This window comes from Trichomycterus rosablanca, chromosome 26 (assembly GCF_030014385.1).
Source record: "Trichomycterus rosablanca isolate fTriRos1 chromosome 26, fTriRos1.hap1, whole genome shotgun sequence".
Classification (NCBI taxonomy): Eukaryota; Metazoa; Chordata; class Actinopteri; order Siluriformes; family Trichomycteridae; genus Trichomycterus; species Trichomycterus rosablanca.
In genome coordinates, this window is record NC_086013.1 from 10,357,310 (window position 1) to 10,381,862 (window position 24,553).

General features: G+C 43.0%; 1 protein-coding gene across 1 annotated transcript; it reads left to right on the plus strand.

Annotated features, from left to right (window-relative positions):
* Window positions 1–11: 11 nt before the first annotated feature.
* Window positions 12–23,537, plus strand: LOC134303030 (neutral alpha-glucosidase AB-like). The gene is made up of 25 exons (XM_062988282.1): window positions 12–42; window positions 2,059–2,154; window positions 3,614–3,722; window positions 3,816–3,943; window positions 4,950–5,129; window positions 6,188–6,253; window positions 7,118–7,181; window positions 7,808–7,892; window positions 8,995–9,091; window positions 9,176–9,356; window positions 10,855–10,969; window positions 11,603–11,838; window positions 13,038–13,164; window positions 13,258–13,337; window positions 13,905–14,045; window positions 14,263–14,359; window positions 14,964–15,065; window positions 18,798–19,041; window positions 19,151–19,215; window positions 19,290–19,366; window positions 19,498–19,572; window positions 19,667–19,780; window positions 21,122–21,234; window positions 21,616–21,716; window positions 22,715–23,537. Exons 1-25 carry the CDS (start codon window positions 23–25, stop codon window positions 22,870–22,872), a joined length of 2,871 nt encoding a protein of 956 aa, XP_062844352.1. The 5' UTR covers window positions 12–22; the 3' UTR covers window positions 22,873–23,537.
* The last annotated feature ends 1,016 nt before the right edge of the window (window positions 23,538–24,553 follow it).

The window sequence follows — 24,553 nt, forward strand, 5'->3', positions numbered from 1 at the left end:
GTCAGGGTTTCAAGCAGCAACTATGGCGCTCTACATTGCCAGGTACTGTCATTGTTTTCCTAATAGAATTGTATTTATAATCCCTGAAACATTAAAAGCAAAATGTTCTTATTTAATTGTGTTTTTCTTCACACGCGTGTTGCATTATTATTTTATATACCGGCAAATGTTTTGCTTGTTACTGAGGATAAGTTTTAAAGGTTGGAAAACAAGGATCCGTTCATTTAGCATACTTTACTACTTTACTAAGTAGTATGCAAAGTAGAAATGAGACGTTTGATAGAGTTATAATTTGGCATACTGTTTAGTATGGTAGTATGTAGTGTGGATTTAACTAAACTGGTCAGATTTCAACAAAGATATTGATTTTCTGTGCTCTTACATGTTAGTAATGTAATGTTTAACACACAATTGAAAAGGATTTATAGATGTTAAAATTATTAATATAACATAAATGTGCATATAATGATTTTGCCTCCTGCCTAGTTTAATATGAAAACCTGCAGCCAAACTGGACTTTTTATTTATTTATTTTTTAATGCATTTTCTCCCCTTTTTCTCCCCCCCACGTCCAATTGCCCGATTGCGTCATGATTCCTCTCCGCCTATCCCCACTCTGACCGAGGAGATCGAAGCTAATCCACGTCCCCTCCGACACATGGGCAGCAAGCCTCATGCATCATGCATCTTTTCACCCACACATTGACGAGTGTTGTGCCACCTAGAGTTGTGTACAGAGAGACACACCCTAGGAGCACTCCTTCCTCATCTCTGTGCAGGTGCCTCTAATCAGCCAGCAGAGGTCGTAATTGCACCAGTCTGACAGGGAGAGACCCACATCCGACTTAGTCCCGCCCCACGAACAACCGGCCAATCGTTGTTCATGTGGCCACTCTTTTTTACCGCTGCGCCACCTGAGCGGCCGCAAACTGGCACACTTTTTTTTTAGCATAAGAATTGCGCTCATGTACGCATAAAATGATTTAGCACAGAATTCAGAATGTTGAATGCATTCAAATCATTGTAGTTATGCTCAAAAAATGCACTGGAAAACCGTCACAGAAGAGTGGAGGCTGTTATAGTGGATAATAAATTTGATTACTAGGATTTTAACGTCATGTTTTACACTTTGGTTACGTTCATGACTTGATCGGTAGTCACTCATAACACAAGATTCATCAGTTCACAAGATTATATGGAACACAGTCATGGCCAATTTAGTATCTCCAATTCACCTCACGTGCATGTCTTTGGACTGTGGGAGGAAACCGGAGCACCCGGAGGAAACCCACGCAATAATGACAATATATGACCAACAGTATTTGGACACCTGACCATAACCTTGTTGGGGGGCATCCCATTTTAAAAACAAATGGTATTAAAGTAGAGTGACAATAATGCAATCTCTTCTGAGAAGGCTTTTTATGAGACTGTCTGTCGGAATTTGTGCCCATTGAGTTAAAAGAGCATTTGTATACTTGGGCACTGATGTCGATCAAGAAAGCGTCATTTGATCTTCTAGGTCATTCCAAACTGTTCATTTGGGCTGAAGATTTTAATGTCTGTATAGACCTTGCTTTGTGCACAGGGGTACAGTCATGCTGGAACATGGAACAAAGTTGGGGGCCTCACAGCAAGAAGGTCCTGGGTTCGATCCCCGGGCGGGGCGGTCCAGGTTTCATCTGTGTGGAGTTTGCATGTTCTCCCCACAGTCCAAAAACATGCAGTCAGGTTAATTGGAGACACTGAATTGCCCTGTAGATGAATGGGTGTGTGTATGTGTGTGCGTGTGTATGTATTTGTGTCTGCCCTGCGATGGACTGGTGCCCCGTCCAGGGTATTACTGTGTGCCTTGTGCCCATTGAAAAGCTGGGATAGGCTCCAGCAACCCCCCCCGCCCCCCCCCCATTGAAAAGCTGGGATAGGCTCCAGCAACCCCCCCCCCCCCCCCCCCCAACCCTGATTGGATAAGCGGTGAATAAGTGAGTGAACGAGTGAGTGTGCCAATACTATACACTATATAGTGTAATTAAGATGAGTGTTCCACTTCTTTTACAGAATGTGCCTGGTGTTTGTGGTGCTGCTGCTGCTTTGTGTTACTGAGGCCGTGGATCGCAGCAACTTCAAAACATGTGAACAGAGCTCCTTCTGCAAGTGAGTAACAAACATACGACAGCATAACAAACAGGTTGGTTTTGGGGGTCCTGGTTATGATCCTTAATTTGGGTCACTGTCAGTGAGGTTTGCATGTTTTCTCCTACCTTCCTGAAAGATACTTGAAGGTCAGTCTGCAAGAAATTGGTACCCTGTAGATTGTATTCTTGGTTGGCACCCAGACATCCCAAGTTGCAAAAACTCATTTCAGGGAGGTGCGCTATAGCACTAGATAGTGTGCAAGATAATAGATTTATGTTCCATACATAGTGCACTAGATTGTTTATTAGAAAAGAATTTATGTTCCTTACTTAGTGCACTAGATAGTGTACTAGATAATAGACTTATGTTTCTTACATAATGCTTTAGGTAGCATATTAGTTAACGGATTTAGGTTCCCTACATAGTGCACTAAATTGTATATCAGATAACGGATTTATGTTCCCTACATAGTGCACTAGATAGTATTTTAGATATGAATTCGCTTCCTACGTAGTGCACTAAATAGTGAATTACACAATTGGTTTATGTTCCCTACACAGTGCACTAGATTGTATATCAGATCACGGATTTATGTTCCCTACATAGTGCACTAGATTGTATATCAGATCACGGATTTATGTTCCCTACATAGTGCACTAGATAGTGTATTAGATAACGCATTCATGTTCCCTACATAGTGCACTAGAAAGTATAACTAGATGATGATTTTTTGTTCCTTACATAGTGCATTAGATAGTGTATTACATAATTAATTATGTTCCCTACACAGTGCACTAGAACGAATAACTAGATAAGGATTTGTGTTCCTTACATAGTGCATTAGATAGTGTATTACATAATTAATTATGTTCCCTACATAGTGCACTAGATTGTAGATTCGATTATAGATTTATGTTCCCTACATAGTGCACTAGATAGTGTATTAGAAAACGCATTCTGTTCCCTACTTAGTTCACTAGACAGTATATTAGACACTTGACTTATGTTCCCTACATAGTGCACTAGATAGTGTATTAGATAACACGTTCATGGTCACTACATAGTGCAGTAGAAAGTATAACTAGATGATGATTTGTGTTCCTTACATAGTGCACTAGATAGTGTATTACATGTACATAATTAATTATGTTCCCTACATAGTGCACTAGATTGTATATTCGATCATAGATTTAATACGCGTGCGCGTTTGTGTCGCTCTTGGCCGCTCGTTCTAGATTCCGGGAGATTTTATCTGACTTGCGGGCATCAGGGAGCCGCTATGTATATGCGGGAGACTCCCGGAACTTCCGGGAGACTTGGGATGTCTGGGCACCCAGTGTTTCCAGACAGACTTTGGATTCACTGTGATCTTGATTAGTATGAAGCAGTGACTTAAGATGAAGTCTTTATTCACACAAATCACTACTTAATCTTTTTCTTTCTGTGTGTGTGTGTGTGTGTGTGTGTGTGTGTGTAGGCGTCAGAGGGAGCTGAAGCCGGGTCAGTCTCCCTACAGGGTTTTGCTAGATACATTAGAGCTCAGTGACTCCAGGATGACCCTGCAGCTCATTAATGATAATAACAAGGTCAGACATCTATAAGACATCTGTACACAGTTCACATGTCTGTTCATATTTCTGTTTGATCGTAGCCATGAACTGGTCTGTATGTGTGTATAGGTGCGTCTGCTGCTGGAGTTATACAGGCTACAGGGCAACATGACACGGGTTAAGATTAATGAGCTGAAACCCCTTAAACCTCGTTATGAGGTTCGTGACGTCCTTATTGCAGATCCACCCACTGAACCGTAAGTATGGGTTTGCTGTACGGCACATACAGAATTCCAATTCATTCTAATTGAAGGGACGTTGTAGTCTAGTGGTTAAGGTACTAGACTAGTAATCAGAAGGTTGCTGGTTCAAGCACCACCCAAAATGTCAATGTAATTATAATATAATTACTATATAATATCCTATACTATATAATACACTATTTAACATAGTACTAAGTCAAGTATGTTTTATTAGATAAACATGATTCCAATGTCAAACACAGTCACTGACACTTTCTCCAATCTTCAGTTCACGTCACTTGCATGTCTTTGGACTGCATGTCTAATGAAGATCTACGGTTGTAGAGCTCTTAAAGGCGAGCGCTTTACCAACCAGGCTATACGATGGATGGGCACAACCTCGTCCTCCCCAATCAGGAGCAGGGACCAGCATTAGTGAGAGGATGATTGACGGGTAGAAATTGGATGCGCTAAAGTGGGTCCATGACTTTGTTCGATATAACCTGATGAACCTTGTGTAATGAGTAACTACCGTTAAAATCCTAATGAACAAACAAACTTCTGGTGTTATTGTCCTCAATTACCACTAGGTGGGAGCAGCGTCTCATCTCAGATTCACACCGATTTGCTATTCTATGGTTCTTCTATTTTAAATCCCTCCGCTGGTCTGTGAATTTATATCTTATATGTAACCGGTCCGTGGTGCAAACAAGGTTGGGGACCTTTGTTCTATAGTATCTTATAAAAAAACCTTTTGTTGTAACAGAGTTTGAGCATTTGTCTACTTTAGCAAGTTGTCTACTTAAACTAGAGTAAGGTAATGTCTGAATAAGAGCGTCTGCTAAAAGTAAATGTAAAACCCGCTATCATTTACACACCGATTCCCCAGAATAGTGGACTCAGCTCAGAGCTGAGTCACATATAAGTTTATAAACCGTTTACCCCTGGTATAGTGCAGGAATTGCATTATTTCTCAACGGTAGCAGCCAGTAATTGGTTGAATTGTGTTCTGTGATGCCAGCTTGTTGGTGGTAACTCAGGATAAGAATGGCCTGGTGCTCTCTCTGGGACAAGATGAGCAGAGGCTTATCGTCAGTGCCCGACCCTTCCGGCTCGACATCTTGAAAGGCCCTCGGGTGCTGTTGTCTCTGAATTCCCGTGGCCTGCTGGCCTTTGAGCATCTACGTCCATGCAAGGACACGTGAGTTTCCAGCCTCTGGGTGTCTTCTGTTTTTGCATATTTGTGAAATGTATTTAAAATGTGTATACACTGATCAGCCATAACATTAAAACCACCTCCTTGTTTCTACACTCACTGTCCATTTTATCAGCTCCACTTACCATATAGAAGCACTTTGTAGTTCTACAATTACTGACTGTAGTCCATCTGTTTCTCTACTTATTTTTTAGCCTGCCTTCTTTCTGTTCTTCAATCGTCAGGACCCCCACAGAGCAGGTTTTATTTAGGTGGTGGATCATTCTCAGCACTGCAGTGACACTGACATGGTGGTGGTGTGTTAGTGTGTGTTGTGCTGGTAAGAGTAGATAAGACACAGCAGCGCTGCTGGAGTTTTTAAACACCTCACTGTCACTGCTGGACTGAGAATAGTCCACCAACTAAAAATATCCAGCCAACAGTGCCCAGTGGGCAGTGTCCTGTGACCACTGCTGAAGGTCTAGAAGATGACCGACTCAAACAGCAGCAATAGACGAGCGATCGTCTCTGACTTTACATCTACAAGGTGGACCGACTAGGTAGGAGTGTCTAATAGAGTGGACAGTGAGTGGACACGGTATTTAAAAACTCCAGGAGCACTGCTGTGTTTTATCCACTCATACCAGCACAACACACACTAACACACCACCACCATATCAGTGTCACTGCAGTGCTGAGAATCATCCACCACCTAAATAATACCTGTTTTGTGAAGGTCCTGATCATTGAAGAACAGCATGAAAGGGGGCTAACAAAGCATGCAGAGAAACAGATTGACTACAGTCAGTAATTGTAGAACTACAACGTGCTTCTATATGGTAAGTGAAGCTGATAACATGGACAGTGAATGTAGAAACAAGGAGGTGGTTTTAATGTTATGGCTGATCAGTTTCATTTGTGCCTCATCTTTATCAAGGCAGGAGTTTGTCGTCCTGTCAGTTTAATGAAATCTATGCCTTAATGTCTCTTCTCTTTCTATTACTTTCTTGCTTTTCCCTTTTTCTGACTCTTTCTCTGACTCATCTGTCTGCCTCGGTCTCCAGCATCTCTCATAAAATAACTAGCACATTCGGTGGCATGTGGGAGTCCATCAAGAGCCTTTTCTCCAGGTAACAACCCTTCAGCTCACTTTTTCATCTATATATTTTCATTCTATATATGTGTATGCATGGGGTTAAATTCATTGCTGAGGATGTCATTGCGATCAGATGCTATTTGACCACATTAAAAGTACACGAGCACTTTGTACACTCTGAGATTTGCAGTGGGATTTGATCAGACAGCCTATTGCTGGGGAAAAATCTGGATCCCATTGTGCTGGGGTCTTAGGCAGGAATAAAGCAGAGTAAGATAACAGTGTGGACGCACCTCATAATGATTGAGTTCAGGCAATGGGTCTGTTTCCAACAGAATTATAAAATCAACTCTATATTAAAGCGGTAAAACACGCTAGCACACCAGAGCCGACATTCTGAAATCTCAGCTCTGCTATCCGACAGGCGCCCAGCCTACATGAACAGCGATTGGCTGTTATTCATACAGGGTGGGAGCCGGATGGGTATTCCTCATAACTGATGCAATTACGATCTCTGCTGGCTGATTGATGGAGAGGGATAATGGGATCAGGGTGTGTGTCTCCGCACACAAAGCTGATCTTGCGGGTGAAAAGATGCAGTCGGCTACTGCACACGTGTCGGAGGCTCTCCTCGATGAGGGTGGAGATCAACATCAGTAGAGAGGAAGCGTAAAGCAGTTGGGTAATTGGATATGCTAAAGTCGGGACTTGGTTTACAAACATATGAGTGAGCGCTACATGGCCAGAGCTATTTACAGTTGCCCCACCCTTTGCAGCTATAACAGCTTTATTTTTTCTGGGAAGGCTTTTCATACGATTTTGAAGTGTCTGTGGGAATTTGTGCCCATATAGTCAATATATTGTGATAAAAACTGTATTGTGGTGATTTGTGTTTTAGTAAACATGATGATAACACAGAGGAGGTGGAAGAAACGGAGACCTCTAAAAAGGCAAGTGATAAGGTGTGTGTGTGTGTGTGTGTGTGAAGTGGATGTTATTATGCATGTTATATTACTAGAGGTGGACAAAATATTGGAAACTGGTAACAATTTATTTAGGCACTGATTTTTAGTGGTTGATTGGGGGGGGGGGGTATGGGCGGTGCTGGAGCCTATCGCAGCTAATCAATGGGCGCAAGGCACACAGTAACACCCTGGACACACACACACGTATTTACACAAACATTCACCTATAGGGCAATTCAGTGTCTCCAATTAACCTGACTGCATGTTTTTGGACTCTGGAGTTTTTGGAAACTGGAGCTCCCGGAGGAAACCCACACAGACACGGGGAGAACATGCAAACTGCACAGAAAGGACCCGGACCGCCCCACCTGGGAATCGAACCCAGGACCTTCTTGCTGTGAGGCGACAGTGCCACCCACTTACCCACCGCGCCGCCCTGATTTGAGATTCATTTTTGGACATTTTCTAGTTGCATCACGCTGCTTGCGAATCACATGTATTAAGAAGGTCCTGGGTTCGATTCCCAGGTGGAGTGGTTTGGGTCTTTTCTGTGTGGAGTTTGCATGTTCTCCCGATGTCTGGTAATCAATATTTATCTGCTTGTCTATCTCTCTTTATTTCAGGAAGACCAAACGGCAAATGAAGAGGAAGACAAGCCTGGCATGTGGGATGAAACATTTAAAAGTCACAGTGACTCAAAGCCCAATGGTATTGACATTTTAAATCAAATTGCCAATTAAAACCTGCTTTTAGTGCCATCCAACCACTGTTTCAGTGATGCCACCAGCCTGGCTGTATAAACGCAGTTGCTACAGACACAATGGGAGATTTAAGTCTGCAGCACAACAGCACCCCCTAGTGTTTGCCTGAGCCACCAGTTTGAAGGAGGAATACAGTACTGCACACACACAAGTGGGGCCGCTTACCCTGCCGCGTCGCCGCATTGGACACACCAAACTCCAGACCAGGCCCCTATTTGCCCCCTCTGTGGAGCAAGAACCTCTGTTAAACACGTTCTCTACACATGCCGAAAAATGGGAATGGCAATAGGACTTAAAAATGCCTTATAAGCTATGAAAAAATCAACTGAACTCTTCACCCTCATGCTTCCTCTCCACTGGTGCTGACCCCCTCCGACACGTGTTCAGTAGCAGACTGCATCTTTTACCTGCACGAGGCGAGTTCATATGTGGATCAGCTTTGTGTACGAAGAGTCACACCCTGATCAGCATTATTCCTCTTTTCTGTTCAGACGCCATCAATCAGCCAGCAGAGGTCATAATTGCATCAGTTATGAGGTCCCTATCCGGCTCTATCCCTGGATGAACAACAGCCAAACGTTGTTCATGTAGCCGCCCAGCCCAGTCTGATGGCACAGCTGATATTCGATACGATATGATCTATTCGAAATCCCAGCTCTGGTGTGCTAGCATGTTTTATAGGCTACAATCACACAATCATCCCAAACCACATGAATCAACAGAATGGCCAAGAGTCCAGGCTCTTGTGACCTCAATGCATGCTAGCACCTTTTCCAATATGTATGGAGCCTGCTTCACCCCATGTATTTTTCTACCACCCATGCTGCTATGTGTGCTACAATCTTGGAGTTACTTTTCAAGTGGCAAGGACAGATCCAGTTGTGTCTGTAGTGCTCCCAACCTGCCTGGTGGCACCTCTGAGACTTTAACTTTGATGCTGTCAATGGTGGTAGACTAGCCCATTAGCCTGCTGCACCATATTAAGGCACTTTTGCACTGTGATTCTGTCCCACTAATTCAGCTGTGTTGCCTCTTCTACGCATCTGTAGGACCATCATCCATTAGTTTAGACTTCTCGTTTCCAGATGTTGAGCATGTGTATGGCATTCCAGAACATGCAGACACCCTTCGACTCAAAAACACACAGTAAGTGTTTGAGCACCTCATACAATACACATCTTTACCCTTCCATAACATTTCACATGTTGTCAAATCTTTCTGTGCTGTCAGTGGTGGCGACCCGTATCGACTGTATAATCTGGACGTCTTCCAGTACGAGTTGAACAACCCCATGGCTCTGTACGGCTCCGTCCCAGTTCTTATATCACACAACGCCCAGCGGACCATGGGTATCTTCTGGCTCAATGCAGCCGAGACCTGGGTGGATGTTGGCTCCAGAACAGCGGGAGAGGTAAGTCATGCTACACCGTATGTGTATCCTTGACTACTCATGCCACCGTCATGACAAAATAGCTTCATTTAGGAGAAACCCAAGCCAACCTTCCCTCCCTTAGACATGGGCAACTGGGGCAAATTGTGCTATGGACCTGGCTGGGCGTGATGGAGGGAGGTTTGTTGTGGTTCTCCATTGCTCCATTGTCAAGGCACCTGCACAATGGGTAGATGTCTCTCAGAATAGTATAGGGTGTCTCTCCGTACCCGATACAGCTCTTCATGAGACTCCGTCACCGGTAGGTGAAAAGAAGTGGCTGGTGTTGACACGCGTCAGAGTGGGCGTTGGATAGTTTGTATCTCTTATCGGTCTTGCAAGTGGAGGTAGAAGCGGGTTGTGCCACCTCAGCCCATTGGTTTGAATGGCCTGAGGCTAACTGTGTTAGCCTAGTAAGAGAAAACTGAGGTGACGTAATCGCCATCTGATGTGAAGTTCAATGTCTTATTAGAATCCTCTCTACTTAGGCAGCTGCCTAGGTAGGCAGTAGGCAACAAGGCAGCTCACTAGGTTTTCGGACAGATCCGATGTCTCTCCGTACCCAGTATAGCTCTTTGTGAGACTCCGTCTCTGGTAGGTGAAAAGAAGTGGCTGGCGATGACACACGTCAGAGTGGGCGTTGGATAGTTTGCGTCCCTTATCGGTCTTGCAAGTGGAGGTAGAAGCGGGTTGTGCCACCTCAGCCCATTGGTTTGAATGGCCTGAGGCTAACTGTGTTAGCCTAGTAAGAGAAAACTGAGGTGACGTAATCGCCATCTAAGTAGTGCGTCTAAATAACCTGCCTAGGCGGGCAGGAGGCAGCAAGGCAGCTCACTAGGTTTTCGGACAGATCCGATGTCTCTCCGTACCCAATACAGCTCTCTGCAAGACTCCGTCTCTGGTAGGTGAAAAGAAGTGGCTGGCGATGACACACGTCAGAGTGGGCATTGGATAGTTTGCGTGTCTTATCGGTCTAGGAAGGTGCAAGTGGAGGTAGAAGCGGGTTGTGCCACCTCAGCCCATTGGTTTGAATGGCCTGAGGCTAACTGTGTTAGCCTAGTAAGTGAAAACTGAGGTGACGTGATCACTGTCTAAGAAGCGCGTCTAAATAACCTGCCTAGGCAGCTCACTAGGTTTTCGGACAGATCTGATGTCTCTCCATACCCAGTACAGCCCTTTGTGAGACTCTGGTAGGTGAAAAGAAGTGGCTGGCGATGACACACATCAGAGCAGGCATTAGATAGTTTGAGTCTATCCTCGGCCCGGAAAGTGCAAGCAGAGGTAGAAGTTGGGAATTGGAAATGACTAGATTTGGTGGGAAAATGGTGGGTCACATGACCGAGACTTGAACTCCAGAAGTAGGCTAGCGTATTAGGCTACGGCGCCACTGTAAATCACAAATAACAAAGACACACCTGTTGTATAAGAACTGGTCCTATTGTGTGTGTGTGTGTGTGTGTGTGTGTGTGTGTGTGTCCAGGGTTCGACCCCACAGACAGATGTACGCTGGATCTCTGAGACTGGCATCATCGATGTCTTCATCATGCTTGGACCCAAACCTACTGATGTATTTACACAGTACGCATCACTGACAGGTACACACATACAAGGTCTTTACACACACAGTCTAAGCAATTGAGGGTTAAGGGCCTTGCTCAAGGGCCCAACAGTAGCAACCTGGCAGTGGTGAGGCTTGAACCAAGGACCTTTTGATTACTAGTCCAGTATTTTAACCACTAGGCTACAACTGGGGGGGTATGTCCATGGCCCATGTCCATGCCTATAAGGCCCATGCTCATGGTTTTCTCCATTTGGATAGCACAGCTCTCACTGTGGTTTGGTGGAGTCCTAGAATCTTAGAAATAGTTTGGAACTAGGGATGTAACGATGCACCACAAGACAGTTAAAAATCGGTGCACATGTGTCACGATTCGAATCGGTTTTCACTTTAAATCGCAGAGGGCACTCGCCTGGTTGACAGCACTTCACAAAGTTGCCAGATTTATTTATGTGAGGATACTTTCTTTATTTGTATTATTTATTTAATTATATAATGTGGGATTTGTGTGTTGTGGCGTAGAATTCCTGCAGGAACCTTTGATGTGTAAATATGAGGTAGATTTTTACAATACATGGCCAAAATATGGACACCTGAGCTGTGAGTTTGGCTTCTCGCTTCACGGCCATCACAGCCTCCACTCTTCTCTCCTCTCATTTCTACGTTCTAGGCACCCAGGCCTTCCCTCCTCTCTCCACTCTCGGTTATCACCAGTGCCGCTGGAACTACAACGATCAGGAAGACGTTAAAACCGTAGATCAGGGATTCGACGAGCATGACATTCCCTACGACTTCATCTGGCTGGACATCGAGCACGCCGACGGCAAACGTTACTTTACCTGGGATCCTCAGAAGTTCCCCCAGCCTAGAGAGATGCTGCAGGGTCTCATGGACAAGAGACGCAAGGTGTGTGTGTACATATCTGAGCAGAATATCATATTAAATATTGTAAGAGAATCTACACTGATCAGCCATAACATTAAAACCACCTCCTTGTTTCTACACTCACTGTCCATTTTATCAGCTCAACTTACCAAATATAAGCACTTTGTAGTTCTACAATTACTGACTGTAGTCCATATGTTTCTCTGCATGCTTTGTTAGCCCCCTTTCACCCTGTTCTTCAATGGTCAGGACCCCCACAGGACCACTACAGAGCAGGTATTATTTAGGTGGTGGATCATTCAGAGCACTGCAGTGACACTGACATGGTGGTGGTGTGTTAGTGTGTGTTGTGCTGGTATGAGTTTTTAAATACCGTGTCCACTCACTGTCCACTCTATTAGACACTCCTACCTAGTTGGTTCACCTTGTAGATGTAAAGTCAGAGACGATCGCTCATCTATTGCTGCTGTTTGAGTTGGTCATCTTCTAGACCATCATCAGTGGTCACAGGAAGCTGCCCATGGGGCGTGGTTGGCTGGATATTTGTGGTTGGTGGACTATTCTCAGTCCAGCAGTGACAGTGAGGTGTTTAAAAACTCCATCAGCATTGCTGTGTCTTATCCACTCATACCAGCACAACACACACTAACACACCACCACCATGTCAGTATCACTGCAGTGCTGAGAATCGTCCACCACCCAAACAATACCTGCTCTGTAGTGGTCCTGGGAGAGTCCTGACCATTAACGATTAGCATGAAAGGGGGCTAACAAAGCATGCAGAGAAACAGATGGACTACAGTCAGTAATTGTAGAACTACAAAGTGCTTCTATATGGTAAGTGGGGCTGATAAAATGGACAGTGAGTGTAGAAACAAGGAGGTGGTTTTAATGTTATGGCTGATCAGTGTTTATATGCATACATTGCTTAGGGACCCAAAAGTGTTAACTTGGCAGTGACAGGACTTGAACCGGCAACCACTGGAATCCAGCTGTGTTACATACAGACATGATTGGCTATGCCTGTGGTAGGGGGGTGGCATCCCCTCTAAGTTGTGTTACTACATTGTGTACAGTAGTTCCAGAGAAAACCAGACCCACCACAACCCTGACCATAGTGATTCAGCATGATACACACACACACACACACGTACTTTTTGACTAATTTAAGAGGCGGATACCTTTGATATCCATAATAACAGTGTCTTTTCTTTTTTTAGATGGTTACCATTGTCGACCCTCACATTAAAGTGGACGCTGACTACAAGATCCACAGTGAGATTCGCTCCAAAGACCTTTATGTCAAGAACAAAGATGGAGCAGACTACGAAGGCTGGTGTTGGCCAGGTTGGTCAAAGTAGTCAGGTGTACAGGTTCTCAAATAAAGACTTGGTTCTTCAGAAATGGAGCGTTAACCCAGTTTCTGCTCTTCTAATGCAGGGAGTTCTGGTTATCCTGACTTTACCAACCCTGAGATGAGAACCTGGTGGGCAAGCAGATTTGCCTTCGACAAGTATGAGGTGAGAAGCTCGTATCATTCTGGTTCCACCCAAACCCTGTGGTGATCACCACGCACGCCCTCTGACACGTGTCCAGTCTGCCATGCTTCTTATCACCTGCCAGTGTTGGGTTCCAACAAAGAGCCGTATCGCGTATGGAGAGCCACGCTAAGCTCCATGTGAACAAGCCTCCCACCCCATCCGCACTGACAAGACCCGGTCTGACCTTCCCTCCTCCAAACACAGCCAATTTGAACTTAAGTATGTTGGAGGAACAAATTGGTATTAATTCCAGGGGTTTTGGATTGTGTTGACCCAAAATGTTTGACCATGTAATGTTGTAGGTAGTATCTGGTGCTGGTATGACTTTTGTAATCATGGTAGAAAATGCTTTGAGTCAATTTCCATAAAGATTGTAATTAAATGGCAGCTAAGTGCTGGGATTCTAAACTCCCCCAAAAAAGCTTAAGTGTTCCTGTGCTATACAGCACCTTTTCAATACATCTTAGTCTTAGGAACACCACTCATAAAAATATAAACATAATTCCACAAAGTATTTAACCACTTTCCTTGTTACTCTGTGTGCAGGGCTCTATGGAGAACCTGTATACATGGAATGATATGAATGAGCCTTCGGTGTTCAACGGACCTGAGGTCACGATGCACAAAGATGCTCAGCATGGCAGCTGGGAGCACAGAGATGTGCACAACCTGTATGGCTTATACGTGGTAAGAGAGCAGGTGATTTACTTTATTGGGAACAAGTGTCCTGAATGTACATTTATTGGCTATTTTATGAGCTACACTTACCGTATACACTGGACATTTTTTTCCATCAATTGGCCAATTTGTGCCCATTTGTAACCAATTCAAAGGAATTAAGGCACTAATGTCAGACATGAGGGTTAGATGATGGTTGGGTATAATGCTATTCTTTCTTTTTTAGCAAATGGCAACTGCTGAAGGTCTGATTCAGCGCTCGGGTGGCACCGAAAGACCGTTCGTTCTTACCAGAGCTTTTTTTGCAGGCTCTCAGCGTTATGGTGAGTTATGTTATACGTATATTACATCACAAACATCGATGACATTGATAGTTTCAGTAACAACAGCCATTGGTACAGAGCTGCTCTTCTATTATAGTTGGGCAATAACAATACTGTTCCAGTTCATAGCAAAGGTGTAAGTTGGGGTTGAGGACCTTTTATATTGAAACTGTACCTTAACTGTAACCAAGGGGTACACCCAAAACCATTACAGAGCTTCCCAGACCATTATTGCACCTCCACCAAACTTTACAGATGGCATTAGGCATACAGGATCTGATCTAATAAGCATTAGATCTGTCTTTCAGATGGTCAGACAAAATTCCACTGCACCAGAGTCAAATGGTGGTGTGTTTTACACCACTGGGAAATGCACATAGTAATTTGATGTAATAAACTTTACAGTTACAGATCCTTCCGGGGCCTGGTGCAGAATTAGCTGTGCAATAGTCTCACAGACTGACCTGTTGCGAAGTGCTGCATTCGAAGTCAGTTAGCTTTTCTACTGCTGGTGTTTTTTAAATCGAAGTCACATGCCTGTGTGTGTTTCAGCACTCCTTTAAAACTGAAATGGCTAAGTTATGCTTTTCTCCATTCTATTCAGGGGCCGTATGGACGGGAGATAATGCTGCAGAATGGGGCCACCTAAAGATGTCGATCCCCATGTGTTTGAGCCTGGGACTTGTCGGCATCTCCTTCTGCGGAGGTAAAAACCCAAATTATACTTTAGGGGATCTTAATCTGTACCCTGCACTTTTACAACACCAATTCTGGAACTGAAAATGTAAATGTTTATATTGGTGTGTGTGGACGCTCAGGTGGCACAGCGGTAATATACAGTACATTAGCGCACTACTCTCCGGATCTGGATCATATATATATATTTATATTTATATATTTACTATAAATATTTAAGGTGGGTCCGGTATATTTATTTTTATATATCTATATATATCTATATATATACAGTGTATCACAAAAGTGAGTACACCCCTCACATTTCTGCAGATATTTAAGTATATCTTTTCATGGGACAACACTGACAAAATGACACTTTGACACAATGAAAAGTAGTCTGTGTGCAGCTTATATAACAGTGTAAATTTATTCTTCCCTCAAAATAACTCAATATACAGTCATTAATGTCTAAACCACCGGCAACAAAAGTGAGTACACCCCTTAGTGAAAGTTCCTGAAGTGTCAATATTTTGTGTGGCCACCATTATTTCCCAGAACTGCCTTAACTCTCCTGGGCATGGAGTTTACCAGAGCTTCACAGGTTGCCACTGGAATGCTTTTCCACTCCTCCATGACGACATCATGGAGCTGGCGGATATTCGAGACTTTGCGCTCCTCCACCTTCCGCTTGAGGATGCCCCAAAGATGTTCTATTGGGTTTAGGTCTGGAGACATGCTTGGACAGTCCATCACCTTTACCCTCAGCCTCTTCAATAAAGCAGTGGCCGTCTTAGAGGTGTGTTTGGGGTCATTATCATGCTGGAACACTGCCCTGCGACCCAGTTTCCAGAGGGAGGGGATCATGCTCTGCTTCAGTATTTCACAGTACATATTGGAGTTCATGTGTCCCTCAATGAAATGTAACTCCCCAACACCTGCTGCACTCATGCAGCCCCAGACCATGGCATTCCCACCACCATGCTTGACTGTAGGCATGACACACTTATCTTTGTACTCCTCACCTGATTGCCGCCACACATGCTTGAGACCATCTGAACCAAACAAATTAATCTTGGTCTCATCAGACCATAGGACATGGTTCCAGTAATCCATGTCCTTTGTTGACATGTCTTCAGCAAACTGTTTGCAGGCTTTCTTGTGTAGAGACTTCAGAAGAGGCTTCCTTCTGGGGTGACAGCCATGCAGACCAATTTGATGTAGTGTGCGGCGTATGGTCTGAGCACTGACAGGCTGACCCCCCACCTTTTCAATCTCTGCAGCAATGCTGACAGCACTCCTGCGCCTATCTTTCAAAGACAGCAGTTGGATGTGATGCTGAGCACGTGCACTCAGCTTCTTTGGACGACCAACGCGAGGTCTGTTCTGAGTGGACCCTGCTCTTTTAAAACGCTGGATGATCTTGGCCACTGTGCTGCAGCTCAGTTTCAGGGTGTTGGCAATCTTCTTGTAGCCTTGGCCATCTTCATGTAGCGCAACAATTCGTCTTTTAAGATCCTCAGAGAGTTCTTTGCCATGAGGTGCCATGTTGGACCTTTCAGTGACCAGTATAGGAGAGTGTGAGAGCTGTACTACTAAATTGAACACACCTGCTCCCTATGCACACCTGAGACCTAGTAACACTAACGAGTCACATGACATTTTGGAGGGAAAATGACAAGCAGTGCTCAATTTGGACATTTAGGGGTGTAGTCTCTTAGGGGTGTACTCACTTTTGTTGCCGGTGGTTTAGACATTAATGGCTGTATATTGAGTTATTTTGAGGGAAGAATAAATTTACACTGTTATATAAGCTGCACACAGACTACTTTTCATTGTGTCAAAGTGTCATTTTGTCAGTGTTGTCCCATGAAAAGATATACTTAAATATCTGCAGAAATGTGAGGGGTGTACTCACTTTTGTGATACACTGTATATATACACCCAGTGTTTTTAGGGGAACCGGACCCACCTTAAATATATATAAGTTCTAGTGCTTAGTTATGCACCAGCAGTGCTTCAGACTCAGAATATTAGATACTCCTCACTATAGAGTCCCCAGTATACGATCACGGACCTTAGTGCTGTGCTTTCGTTTTGTTTTTCAGACCAGTGCTCCCTCTTTTTAGTCTGTTAAATCGAGGTTCCACTGTGTATGTGTGTGTACATGCTGTATATACAGTGGGGAAAATAAGTATTTAATCCCCTGCTGATTTTGTAAGTTTACCCCCTTACAAAGACTTGAACAGTCTATAATTTTTATGGAAGGTTTATTTTAACAGAGAGAGACAGAATATCAACAAAAAATCCAGAAAAAAAACTTTAAATAAAGGTTATAAATTAATTTGTATTTAATTAAGGGAAATAAGTATTAGATCCCCTACCAACCAGCAAGAATTCTGACACCCCACAGACCGGTTATGTGCCCATGAGGCACACAAATTAGTCCTGTCCCTGTATAAAAGACACCTGTAACAGAATCAGTTTCTTCCATTCAAATCTCTCGACCACCATGGGCAAGACCAAAGAGCTATCAAAGGACGTCAGGGACAAGATTGTAGACCTGCACAAGGCTGGAATGGGCTACAAGACCATCAGCAAGAAGCTTGGTGAGAAAGAGACCACTGTTGGTGCGATAATTCGAAAATGGAAGAAATACAAGATCTCAGTCAATCACCCTCACTCTGGAGCTCCATGCAAGATCTCACCTGGTGGGGTAAGAATGATTCTGAGAAAGGTGAGGTCAGTCCAGAATTACACGGGAGGAGCTTGTCAATGATCTCAAGGGAGCTGGGAGCACAGTCACCAAGAAAACCATTAGTAACACACTTCGCCGTAATGGATTGAGATCCTGCAGTGCCCTCAAAGTCCCTCTGCTAAAGAAGGCTCATGTACAGGCCCGTCTGAAGTTTGCCAATGAACACCTGAATGATTCCGAGAAAGCTTGGGAGAATGTGATATGGTCAGATGAGACCAAAATTGAACTCTTTGGCATCAACTCCACTCGCCGTGTTTGGAGGCAGAGGAATGCCCAGTGGGGATGGTGTTCTTGGGGTCATATCCAGCATTTCTCTGCTCCCTGCTCCCTTGAGATCATTGACAAGCTCCTCCCGTGTAATTCTGGACTGACCTCACCTTTCTCAGAATCATTCTTACCCCACCAGGTGAGATCTTGCATGGAGCTCCAGAGTGAGGGTGATTGACTGTGATCTTGTATTTCTTCCATTTTCGAATTATCGCACCAACAGTGGTCTCTTTCTCACCAAGCTTCTTGCTGATGGTCTTGTAGCCCATTCCAGCCTTGTGCAGGTCTACAATCTTGTCCCTGACATCCTTTGATAGCTCTTTGGTCTTGCCCATGGTGGTCGAGAGATTTGAATGGAAGAAACTGATTCTGTGACAGGAGTCTTTTATACAGGGACAGGACTAATTTGTGTGCCTTTTGTGCACATAACCGGTCTGTGGGGGTCAGAATTATTGCTGGTTGGTAGGGGATCAAATACTTATTTCCCTTAATTAAATACAAATTAATTTATAACTTTTATTTAATGTTTTTTTTCTGGATTTTTTGTTGATATTCTGTCTCTCTCTGTTAAAATAAACCTTCCATAAAAATTATAGACTGTTCAAGTCTTTGTAAGGGGATCAAATACTTATTTTCCTCACTGTATGTACGTATAATGATTATTGTACATGTTTAACTCTGTACTTCATTGCTGACACAATAAATGTATAATTCTGATTCTAATTCTGATCTTATTAGCTGACGTTGGCGGTTTCTTTAAGCACCCCAGCACCGAGTTGCTGGTGCGTTGGTACCAGGCCGGTGCGTACCAGTCTTTTTTCCGGGGACACGCCCACTTGGACACCCCACGGCGCGAGCCATGGCTCTTCGGCCCAGAAAACACGGCTCTGATCAGAGAGGCAATACGCCAGCGATACACCCTTCTGCCCTACTGGTATCAGCTCTTGTACAGTGCTCACCGCACCGGCCAGCCTGTTATGAGGTGCGACTTTTTAATGAATTTGATGTAGATTACACAATTTTTACAAGATTTATAACTAAATGAATGAATGAATGAATGAATAGCTATGAATCTAGTTGGCTTTTTACAGGCCTTTGTGGGTGGAGTATCCTGAAGATCCAGTCACGTTTGGAATTGAGAATGAATACTTGATTGGTGAGTGAAAATCTGCTTTGGGACTATAAAGCTTATTTTTACTGAAAATGAAAATGTGTCACTGTCATTAACAGGTAAAGATCTTCTGGTCCATCCTGTGACCGATGAGGGCGCAAAGAGTGTCACGGCTTACCTGCCTGGAAAAGATGAGGTGCAGTAGTGCTAAGAGCACATGAACTCATATCATAAGGAGGGGTGTCCACATACTTTTGGCTATATAGTGTATGTGCTAGTAAAATCTATCATCAGTAATTCCGCTGCTATTTGCGTTTATGTCTGCAGGTTTGGTTTGATGTTCATACGTTCCAGAAACACGAGGGGGGTCAGAATCTATACATTCCAGTTTCCATGAGTTCAGTAAGTATGTAGTATTTACCCGTGGGTGGGTATGGGTACAGGTGTGGGTGTGGCTGTGGATAATGTCTATACATATTTTTCTGTATGTTTGTAGATCCCAGTGTTCCAGCGAGGCGGCTCCATCATCACTAGGAAGGACCGTATGAGGAGATCGTCCTCCTGCATGGAGAACGATCCCTACACACTCTACGTGGCCCTAAGCCCTCAGGTAAACTCACTAGTGCAGATGTGGACCAATCCAGCTGCTGTTACTGAGTGTTATTACATAGTTGCTTATTAACACAACTGCTTATCCATTGAGCCCGGCTCGTAGGGCATGCACAGGCTTTGAAGTCTTGCATCTAGATGAGTCAGTCAGCACATTCCAAAACCATGAACATTAATATGGAGTTGCCAACCATTTGTAGCAATAACAGCCTCCATTCCTCTGAGAAGGCTTTCCACAAGATTTTGCATCTGTTTGCATCAATTCAAGTCTTGATGTTAGGCAGGAAACCCGTTTTTTAATTGGCATTCCAGTTCATCCCAACGGTGCTCAATGGTATTAAAGTCAGGGCTCAGTGCAGGTCACTGGAATTTTTCTTTACACTCGTTTCGACCAAAAGAACTCTGGTTCTTGATCCAGTTTTGTTCAGGCTTCTTAGAACTTTGGTGCTTTTTAAAGAACTGGCCTGCTTTTCCACCAGTTTTTGAGAACCAAGGATGCGTCATCAGCCATGGATGGTGCACAGTGAAAGTAAGTAGTTCTAACATGATGGCGGAGCTTGTAGATTACAGCCATTGTTGCTTGACACGCCCACAGATGACGCCACTGTTCTCTGGTTCTTTAGTATTCTTTGGTTCCAGCTGTGCACGAACCTTCACAGTTCGGAACCGGTTCAAAATCAAGTTCAAAGGGGCTATTTATGGACCTTGTACAGTCCTGCTCAACCAGAAACTGTGGTCATAAAGTTGCTCAGTATATCATTTATGCAAAGTATATCTTCTATTTTATACAATTGGTTTGGTACAATTGGTCACATGACCTCAATAACAAGGCGTGTCCCGATTGCACCATGCTTCCTCTCCACTAATGCTGATCCCCGCTCTGATCGAGGAGAACGAAGCTAACCCACAGCAGCAGCAGCCGTGTGCATTTTTTCACCTGCATATGAGGCGAGTGCTAATGTGGATCAGCACTGTGTACAGAGAGACACACCCTGATCAACGCAGGTCGTAGTTGCATCAGTTACGAGGAGACCCTATCTGTCTTACTACTACCCCACCCCTATATGAACAACAGGCCAATCGTTGTTCATGTGGCCGCTCAGCCCAGTCGGATGTATTCCAGATCCCAGCTCCGGTGTGCTAGCGTGTGTTTTATCGCTGCACAACCTGGTTACAGAATTTGAATTCAGTCAGGATCTTCAGCTCTGTTTTTATCATTTCAGCACTCTGTTATAGCCCTGGAGTTCCAGGTAAAATGAAATTAGCAGGCGGCAGTTACAGTTTCCTGATTATTTACATCTGAAACTACAGCGTCTCAAATACCGTTCTTATTTTTCTCTAGGGTACTGCTGAAGGAGAGCTCTACATCGATGACTTCCACACCTTTAACTTTGAAAAGCAGAAGCAGTTCATTCATATGCTACTGCAGTTCTCTGATAACACACTGTCTTCCAGGTTTGGAGATTTCCATTGTTTTGGTCCATTACAGTACTGTAACCATGGTAACCGTAGTTTATGTGTATGGTTTGGTTCAGACGTGGAATACCCACTAGTCATGTTGTGTGTGTATGGTTGACAATAAATGACACCACTGTTGTAGTTATGATTATGTTATAATACACACGTACTGGCACCCTGGTGGCGCAGCGGGATATTCCGCTAGCACACAAGTGCCAAGATTCTGAACTCGACGTTGACACCTGTTTGGCTGGGCCCCATCTAGCGGGCATAATTGGCAGTGCCTGCAGCAGAGCAGACACTAATCGGCTACCGTGTCTGCTAGAACGGGATGAGCCGAGCCCTTAACCCTCTCTGTTTTGGTCTGTTTTTTCAAAGAAATTTGGCTCTTGGCTCAAACTTCACCACGGAAGCCTGGATAGAGAAAGTGATTATCATGGGAGCCGTTCAGCCCAGCTCAGTCTTTTTGAAGACCACAGGTAAGTGTGATTGTCCCTCTTATATATACACTGTATGGCCACAAGTAAGTAGACACTTGAACACAAGCTACACTATAGGTATCAATTTGTGGTTATAAGTGTCTGCACTGTACTGGCAATGTGTCTGGGAGAATTTGTGCTTATTTAGTTTGGATAGTGTTTGTGAGCTAGGGGGCGGCACGGTGGCTAAGTGGGTAGCATTGTCGCCTCACAGCAAGAAGGTCCTGGCTTCGATCCGGTCATTTCTGTGCAGTTTGCATGTTCTCCCCGTGTCTGCGTCGGTTTCCTGGGTCCTATAGGTATCCAGCCGCTAGGATGCATAAACCAGTGCATCGTAGTGCCGGCCCCAAGCCCGGATAAATAGGGAGGGTCGTGTCAGGAAGGGCATCCGGCGTAAAAACTGTGCCAAATCAATAATGCATATCACGATCGGGAGCAGCCGAGGAAATAGATAGTGTCTGTAAGGTAGACGCAATTCACTCCAACAATACCTCACTTTGTGAAAAGGTCCTTCACACATATTACAGCCACAAAGCTGGATGCATACCATTTATTTAATCTAATTGATTAGCAATGGGTGTGTCTGAAACACCTAAACCCAATAACTAGGAGACATGTCCATGTACGTTTACCCATAAAAAATGAATGCAGAAGCATTGAAGACTATAGAAATGTTTTATTAATGTATTTGAATTTAATCCAAATTAGTGCTGGGCTAATACAACAGCTTTAGGCTTCAGTAGGCAGCAAATCATATAATACTGTTCAACACTAAACACGCTATAGAGCAGTGCAGAACAGTATTAACAGATGAAAGAGTTTTCCTCAATATGGTTAAAAAATAAAAACAGATGGAGGATGAAGAGAGGAAGGCCTATATACACTATATACTGCACGGTTTGTTGGGCCACGGCTGCATAAAACACGGAAAAGGATAAAGTTTTCTTCAAATTGTTAATCTTGTTAGTGTGAAATTACTCCTGTTTTTCTCTTCCTAGATGGAGTCCGGGTTGCTGTGGAGTTTGACTTTGATTCCGATACATCAGTATTAACTTTACGGAAACCCGGGATGAACGCAGGAGCCGAGTGGACGGTGTTTCTGCAGTACCATCAGGATACACCCAAGCACAATTCACCAGAACATCAAACACTGTAATACACACACGATCGTTTACCAGAAGTTACACTACAAAAGAAAAGGAACGGTCAGTGAATTCTTTGATGGATTAGAACTTTTTATGATTAACCACTCTTTGACTGGCCTTTGTGCTTTTCAGCATTTCAACTGGATTCAATTTTATTGCTTTTTGTAAAATCAATCAAGTTCAATATTCCAAGGTACAAAAATGACAAATAAAAAAAAAAACATTGCTAGCATTGTTAAATGTAAATAATTAATGTAGGATAACTGTAGGTTGAAGGATTTAGATGACAGAAAGAATGAATCTGTGTTAAAACTGAGCCATACAATCATCCATAATGTTCAACATGTTTAGTAGCAGCACTTGAAACTTGAATTAATTTGAATGAAATACAAATCATATTTTTTAGTAGGAAATGTTTATTAAACGTTCTGTTTTTTTCTGTTTGTCTTTACCGACTGATTGTTTTCACCATTTTATCTAAGTGTGCATAGATGAACAACTGCAGGTTATAAACACACTTTCCACCATCGCAAGGCTCGACTGTCGAGTTCAACAGAGACAATTAGCCATCCAAAGTTATGACTTTGTGAAGTCTGGGTCACTGAAGTCACTAAGCTCTCCATTCATGGTTGTAGGATTTATGCACTTGTAAGCAATAAAATAACTGAGTTTAGTAGTTTTGTGAGTTGTTTACATATTTTAGTTACATTATGTATAAATGTAGATCCCTGTTTGAATGTTGTATGGTACAGTTTGTACAAAAGTAATTATTTGAAAATTGACACAAAACTTTGTCATTAAAAATGAGTCCCAGGAAACATTGATTTAAAATCAGTTTATTAAACTAAATAATTCAAAACACCATAAACACATTATCAATAAAGACACACTACTTCATATAACATAGAATAATATGAATAATTAGCAATAAAAACACAATACTTCATATAACATAGAATAATATGAATCATTAGCAATAAAGACACAATACTTCATATAACATAGAATAATATGAATAATTAGCAATAAAAACACAATACTTCATATAACATAGAATAATATGAATCATTAGCAATAAAAACACAATACTTCATATAACATAGAATAATATGAATCATTAGCAATAAAGACACGATACTTCATATAACATAGAATAATATGAATCATTAGCAATAAAGACACGATACTTCATATAACATAGAATAATATGAATCATTAGCAATAAAGACACGATACTTCAAATAACATAGAATAATATGAATCATTAGCAATAAAGACACGATACTTCATATAACATAGAATAATATGAATCATTAGCAATAAAGACACAATACTTCATATAACATAGAATAATATGAATCATTAGCAATGAAGACACAATACTTCATATAACATAGAATAATATGAATCATTAGCAATAAAGACACAATACTTCATATAACATAGAATAATATGAATCACACTAAAAATCTTGGGGTGCTTGGATGGCACAGCATTAAAAACTAAAACATCCACACTAACACGACCTGTTTATATAACCTGATCTAATAACCTGTAAAAGAGGTGAAAAATAAGGGGGAACTAGACTCAGTTATTCAGTAAAGATTTCATGGAATCAGTAGGATCAGGTCATATTTTTCCATTGTGATGTAAAATAAACGTATTATTACACCCCCCCCCTCCAAATGACCT